Genomic DNA, 7,697 nt, shown 5'->3' on the forward strand with positions numbered 1-7,697 from the left:
TGCGGGCGGTTTGTGCGGTTTTTTGCACAACCCTAGTTAAAACGACACTTCCTTACATTGTAAAAAGGCGTAACCTTACTCTATAGATAAGTGATTAGCCCTTTATTTTATACAAACAAAATAAAAGATACCTAGCTGTTGTCTATCTACTCATAACTTGTCAACAAACAAAATGGTCATTTCCTTTGTAATCTATGTGTCACATATGACGGACCTTACAAAGCTGAAGTGACCCTATTAAAGATTAAAACATTAAAAACATTTATTATCTTAGTCTACTTTTGAAACCGATGGATGCACAAGATTCAAAGACTTTTGCTCATTTAGCTAGAAGAGTTGTTAAATTACAATATGAGAAGGGCATTTCTGTCTTTTGCACATACTAATTTCATTAACTTGGCAAAAGTTTAGACCCCTTGGCTTTCAACTTTGATTCAAGCCCAAAAAACTTCAAACCAGAAAGCACTAAATCAGCTGTCTTCTTTTTCGTATGGTCAACAAGCAAGTCATCATACACAACCAAATCCGACTCGGTAACCATCTTATTCTCTCTCATAAGCAAAAAGACTTTTCTACCCTCCTCAATCGATCCATATCTACACATACCCGAAATCACCGCACAACATATCACATCATCAACCCTACAACCATCTTCCACCATCTCACTAATAACATCCATCACCTTTTTAGCATCATTTGATCTACACATATCAATAATTCTTAAAGTATACATAAACTTTCGAGGGGCGTTTTCGACATTACCTAAACATTCACGAATAAGTACAAATGCCGCATCGATTTCTCCAATTTTACAAAGCCCTTTAACCAATGACACGTAGGCATCAACCGAGGGTAATAAAGACATTTCCTTTATTTTATTGTAACACGTACACGCTTGATGAATATCATCGATTTCAATAAAGCACGAAACTACATTGCTATAAGTGAAAGAATCCGGCTCCATATTCGATTCCATTAATTCTTGAAATAAAGTTAACGCCTTTTTAACCTCTTTAATCTCATAAAGTGCATGAATGAGAATATTGTAAATCGGGACATTGTTATAGCCTTTTTGTTTTAAGTTATCAAAAACTTCTAAAGCCATTAAGACTTTATCTTTCTTTTCTACCAATAATGAGAAGAATTTCACAAGATCGTCCGTAACCCTACACCCTAAACCCTGAATCTGTTCAAGAAATTTGCAAAATTCATCGAATTTGTTCAATTCAACATATGAAAGTAATATCGGATTAATAGTATCGAAATTGGGTTGTAGATCTTCTTCGATTGTAACACGGAAAAGTTTAAGAGCTTTATTAACATGTTTCATGTTGCATAATCCTTTTATAAGATGATTATATATCATCAAATCGGCTCTATAACCCGAATCAATTAAATCTTTTAACAAATCACAAGCCATTCCAACTTTCCCTTCATTCACAAATCCTTCTATCATAGATCTGTAAATAGCTCTATCGATCAAATACCGATTTTGTTTCATATCTTTAAAGAATTCATAACCCTTTTGGACTCGATTTCCTTTACATAATCCCATAATTAAGGTTGTGTAAGCCATAGCATCAGGCTGGACATTATCACTCTCCATTTCTCCCCAAATCCTCAAACACCCGTCTAGATTTTGTTCTGAAATCAAGATTCTGATCATGGCAGTGTAAGCAAACACATCGGGTTTACATAATTTCCTCATTTGATTCAGAAGCTTGAGGGCCTCTTCAATTCGACCTTCTTTACATAATCCTTTTATCAAGATCATGAAAGTAATTCCCTCTTCCATTAATCCATCGTTTTTAAAATCGTTATATACAGACATGGATAAATCGAAGTGGTTGGTTTTCACAAGAGTGTCCATGATTCTATTGTACAAGAAAACCCTAGGTTTTACTCCGAATTTCTTCATTTTTTCATATACGTAGAATACCCTAAGACCCCTGTTAGCATCAGAGTGCATTCTAATTAAGATTTCAAATTGCTTCTCGGTTGGAGGCTTACCTTGCATGTTCATCAGCTCCGGGACCTGGTCAGCTGCCCGGAATTGGTTGTTTCTGTTTAAGCAATAAGAAAAGGCGTTATAGCTAGCGAAATCATGTTTATACCCTTTTTGTTTTCCAGCCCAATGGAAGAACTTGGAGGAGATAACTGGATCTGACTGAACTTTAAGTACCTCTGCAACGAGCTTCGGGGTTACGCGGCGGAGCTTGTTGAGATCGGCGACGACCGGCGGGCCCCAGTGCTTGTGTTTTCGGAAGGAGTCGACGATGTAACGGGCGATGGGAGAGAGCGTTTGGGCGACGGAGAAGTAATGTTCCGATGGAGAGGGTCGTGGTGATGAGGTGGAGATGGATTGTTCTGGGTTCCATTTTTCGAGATCGAAATTGGTGGTGCCTCGTTGGTGATTTTGACTGGGGTTGAGGGTTTGGCGATTGGAGAAAACGCCGCCGCGGACGGTGGGGCGATTTTGGGTAGGCTTGTGGTGGCCGTAGAAGAAGTTGAAGTTTTTGGGAATGGTGGTTGGCGGCGGACATTTGGGAGGCATTGTTGTGTACCGATTTTGCTAAAAGAACGCCTTCGTCGCTGCCTGCATCCATTGGACTATACAAAAACGGAAAATTAAAAATCAAATGTACGTTAAAAGGTTAAATGATAAATCATAAATGTATATACCAGGTAAACAGCCGCAAAAATATAAACAATGGAAGATATATGATTTGGCTGGAATCTAAGTCTCTAGTTTTTTTAGTTTTGTCTATATGATATAATACGATATTTTTATATATAATTAATATTTTTATATTTATTTTTAACTATTATTTATTTTTATAAAGTTAAAGCTATGTTTTGGTAAAATTTAGCGGAAGATACCCATAACTAGCTTTTTAGATAAAAATCATAAAATAGTAAATTACAGATTTGGTCCATATGGTTAGTATATTGTTACAGTTTCAATCCATCATTCAAAACTATAGCAAATGCAATTCTCATGGTTTCTGTTTCCGTCAACTTTGTTTCTTAACATCAATTTCGGTAGAAAATATAGGCTAATACTACCTGATAAATGAAATTATTTTTGTCACTTATCATCTTCTCTTTATTTTTAACAAATATCACTTTCTAGGATTTTTAAAATTGTTATTTTCCATTTATCATTTTTTGGGATTTTAATTTTCTTAAAATAAATTTCTAAAAAATTCCAATATATATTCATATTAAATTTTTATTTTTATTAAACCTGTGTAATATACGGGTCTTACACCTAGTTCATTATAAAATGATCATTTTACACTTACTTTACACTAACATTGTCTAATTTATATGTTGTATTTTATGCCTTTTTTTCTTTTTTTAATTGCTTTATCACACAAACATTATTCAACTTTCAAATATCTAACTTACAATAAAGAAACCAAATAGAAATTTATAACTTAAAAATCAAAACAAAAATCAATCTTTGAAATCAAAATCAAGATATGATGTTAACATATTATTTTTGTTCATTTTAAAAAATCAATATCCTATGTTAACAATATTTTTGTTCTCTTAGAAATCCATATAAGATGTTAACCGTAGTCTAAACCATAATCTAGATGTGATACTAACCCTAACCCCAAAGTAGAATAAAAAGAACATACAACATGAAGTATAATTAAAGCACAATTCAAATATTAATCCTAAATAAAAAAACCCAAATCATAAATCAGCATAACAAATTTTAGGACATGGCAACGATGAGGCCATATAAGGGATGGTGTAGGTTGATAGTTGCAAAGATAGCATAGAAGGGTGGAGAATAAGGAATATATAAGTAGGAATAATGGGAGTCGGGATGGACGTCGACGAAGTGGAGAACACAGGTGACGAGGGTAGATTAAGTAGGGCATAAGGTGATTGTTATGATAAGGATATAGATGGCATGTAGAGTACATAAGGTGTTAAAGCTGAAGTAGAAGAGAAGGAGCCGGAAATGGTTTTTGTAGGGCTAGGGCTACCGTCGGTTGTTGGAGTTTAGGCTCTTATTCTTTTTCATGTAAATTATATAAATGGTCCTTGAAGTTCACAAAATGACAACATAACAGAAAAGACAAAATAAGGGTAGTTTACTTATTTTACATGTGGTTAACGGAAATAGATATAAGGTAACAACAAAAATGACCAAATGTAACACACGTTTCCGGTGTGTAATTATTTATTTTAATGTTTAAAAAGAATAAATAATGATTGGAATATAAAAGTTTAGGATGTATTTTGCAATTTTTAGAAACTAATTGTGTGAAGAGAATTATGGGTTATGCGCATTATGTCATCAGAAACTCAGGGATCAAATATGTCATTTCTAAAAACTTATCACCCGTCACTTTCTCTTTAGTGACGTATCTCACGCTCTTATATTTTACCTTGTTTAGACCGGCATAATTGACAATCTGTGAAAGATAAATTATTCTCAGACCAAAACTCACGCTCTTGTATTTTACCTCGTTTAGGCACAGCTCACGCTCTTTTCATCCGAATTTCACTTCTTTCATCATTTATCCTTTCGATTTCTAGGTATCTAGGGTATTAGGTGTGAGCCAATAGAGGCGTTCATACTTGTGGCGCTTGTTTTCCATGACTATTGAAGAACAAAGGAATTAGTATATTCAATTATACTAAAAGCTATACTAATAATTTGATTTGTTTTTCATGTTGGTATATTAGATCGGCTTTGTTCAAAGTATGTTGCGATTATGAGAAAATTCATAGATTTCTAGGTTACATGTACCCATAAATTGTTTTTTGTGAATTCTTGTAACACTCGTGTTCCCAAGTATTTTTATCTATGGCATAAATTATAAAAAGTTTGTATTTCGGTCCATTACACGTGGCGTAGATTGCAGCTAAGCAAGGCATAGCTAAGAAAGTTGACGCATGCATTCAATGCAGTATGCAGAGTGTACCATGCGTATGCAAGACGTAATGTCGTTGAGCTCAAACCCTAATTTTTAGGGTTAAATCCCTATTTAAAGGCCTTATAACCCTTGAGGGCTCCCTTATCATCAGCCTCCATTCCCCCTTTCTGCCAATTCGCCCTAACCTTTAGAGCTTGTTTTTAACCAGTAAAGGGTTCTTAAAGCATTGTGGAAAAACGAGAAGCACATCATTGAGGATTATTGGGCTTGGAGCTTGTAGATCTAGAGTTTCCTTTACCTTTGCAAACTTTTGGAGGTATAATGTTCTCACCTTTATGATTATCTTGTATAGATCTAGGTTAGTTTGGAGATTTGCATGATTTTGGTCCCATAGTTTTGGTTATTGTGAGTAAGAGCTGCTCTAGAGCTTAGGATTAGCATTTCTTGGTATTTCTGAGGTTCTTATGTCATAAAAATTGGATCTTGAGGGTTTTATTCCTCGCATGCATGAGTTGTTGGTCATTTTGTGAATATATGGACCTAGGGTTTGATGTTGGGCTCTACTAAGCCATGAAAAAGCTTAAATTTGTCAACTTTATCAGTTAAGACCTTCCTAAGACTTAAATCTACGAATTGGTTGTTTGGACTTTAGGTATTAAGAGCTTAAAAGTGATTTTTGGACAATAGAGGTTTACATAGGGGATAACATCTATGTACGCATTGTGTGACGAGTTGGCCCATTATGCCTTTTCTGTGGACACCAAGTACGTTGGGCGTAATGCAAGAATACGCATGGTGTACTTCCAGAAGTCTATTTGGGCCATTTTTGGACCTAGGGCCATTTTAGGCCTTGGGTCATGTTTAGTTGGGTCTAGTATAAGAAGGGTAAAATGGTCCTTTACCCTTAGTAAGGATCCTTTATAGCAGTAGTATGTGTGTGATTCGGATATCTTTAGTGTAACAGCCGAGTTTCCAGGTATATTATTTAATTTAATTATTTTGAATTATGAGAAGGAACTCGGCGAGTTGATGCGTAGACTCGCCGAGTAGGGTCGTGATTGTTCATCCGGATTCGCTTTGGACTCGGTGAGTCCATGAGTGGACTCGGCGAGTCCACGCTGTTTAATGAAACCCTAAATCCCCGGGTTTGGAGCCTATTTAAGGGCACTTATAGCCTCTCATTGCGGCTACCAATCCCTTGAAAGAACCCTAAGTGAGCCAAATCGTTGAAAGGAAGAAGAAGACACTTTTGATCCTTGTATCTTTGGTTTAGCAAGAAGGAGGAACAAGAACAAGAGGGGAGGTGCAATTCTAGCAGTTCCAGGGATTCAGAGACTTCATTTTGAGGTAATAGTTCGAACCTCCTTCAGTTTTGGTGTTGATCTATAGAGTTAGGGTTTTCTAACCCCTTTGGAGAGTGATTATGTGGAGCAAATGGTCCCTCTTCGAGTTTGTGCCTTGGATCTGGACTCAAAGAGGTCGAGAGACCTTAACCCTTGGAGCTTTATGGATTAGTTTGGGATTATTGGACTTAGGTTCCATTTTTGGGACTAAATCACCTTTTGATGCCTTGTTGTTGTTATACAAGCATCAAGTTTCGAGCTTTACGTGACATTCATGCTTGGGAAGGCCATATCTTTGATTTAGGAAAACAAATTTGACCTCAGGAGGCCAGTAGAGTTTGTGCATGGCATGAACTCGCCGAGTTGTTCCTGAGACTCGACGAGTAGGGTTAGGGTTTCACGTAAATTGCTCAGTGAGTAGACTTGTTGGGTTGGGGGATGACTCAGTGAGTCAGAAAGGAGTTAGAGTACTGGAGTTCAAGGCGACACTCGCCGAGTTGTTCTTGAGACTCGGCGAGTTGAGTCGTGGTGGCCCCGCGATTCATGCCTAGTATGATTGTCAAGCATAGACTCGGCGCACCAAGCAGGACAAAGTGTTAAAGAACATGTGTGAACTCGCCGAGTCACCAGAGTGCACTCGGTGAGTAGGGTCAAAGTGTGACCGTTGACTTTTAGGGTTTGGTCAATGGAGTTCTTGTGTTGAGAAGGGGGTAAAATAGCCTTTTTCCCTCCTGAGGGTGCCAAAGGCAGGTTGAGTCTAGTCTTAAGAATTATATTTATAAGAGTACTTACTTTATGTGAATATGTAACGCCCGCAGATTCGGGCTAGTCAATTTAGAGGCAATAGGGGTCGAAAATGACTTTTCGACAAAAGATTATTTAGAATAAATAATCTTAACAAAGTTTTAGAATATTTCACAAGGTTTCTGTACATATAAAGAACGGCAAAACCCGAGTTATAACGAAGAAGTTATGGTTCGTCGAAGTTTTACGGCAAAACCGGCACAGCACCGGGAAGCGTAAATAGTGAATTTACAATGGAAGAATTTTTAGCCTTAGTGATCTAAATGAAATTCGTAGAATATGTTAAACTAAGAGCGTCAATAAAAATAACGCCCAAATCTGACTTTGTATGAGGAAGTTATGATTTTTCTAAGATTCGGCTTAGCAGTGTACAGCCCGAAACTCGAATTTTAGTTCGAGCGGTTTTTGGCTTACGCGACCTAAATGAGAGTTGAATATCTCATTAATAGGAACTCAACAGTAAAAAGACAGACGAAAACGGAGTCCGTATGAAGGAGTTATGAATTCTTCACGGTCATTTAACAGTCTAAACGCCTCCTACTGTTAAATTTCAGATCAGTCGAGAATTAGCCAACGGAGTCTAAACGAAAGTTGTAGATCTTGATTTTACCTATGCGTGGATATAAGGAACGTCGAAAACGGAGCTCGT

The 7,697-nt window shown here is 36.7% G+C and overlaps 1 protein-coding gene across 1 annotated transcript; it reads right to left on the reverse strand.

Moving 5' to 3' along the window:
• Positions 1–293: 293 nt before the first annotated feature.
• On the reverse strand, positions 294–2,633 carry EMB3131 (Pentatricopeptide repeat (PPR-like) superfamily protein). The gene has a single exon (XM_078991220.1). It carries the CDS (start codon positions 2,552–2,554, stop codon positions 392–394), a length of 2,163 nt encoding a protein of 720 aa, XP_078847346.1. The 5' UTR covers positions 2,555–2,633; the 3' UTR covers positions 294–391.
• Between the last annotated feature and the right edge of the window lie 5,064 nt (positions 2,634–7,697).

Source organism: Lactuca saligna, chromosome 1, assembly GCF_052625555.1.
Source record: "Lactuca saligna cultivar CGN05327 chromosome 1, ASM5262555v1, whole genome shotgun sequence".
NCBI classification, from domain to species: domain Eukaryota; kingdom Viridiplantae; phylum Streptophyta; class Magnoliopsida; order Asterales; family Asteraceae; genus Lactuca; species Lactuca saligna.

Coding starts and splice junctions, on each gene's coding strand:
- EMB3131 (XM_078991220.1), bottom strand. CDS start 2,554: ATGCCTCCCAAATGTCCGCCGCCAACCACCATTCCCAAAAACTTCAAC.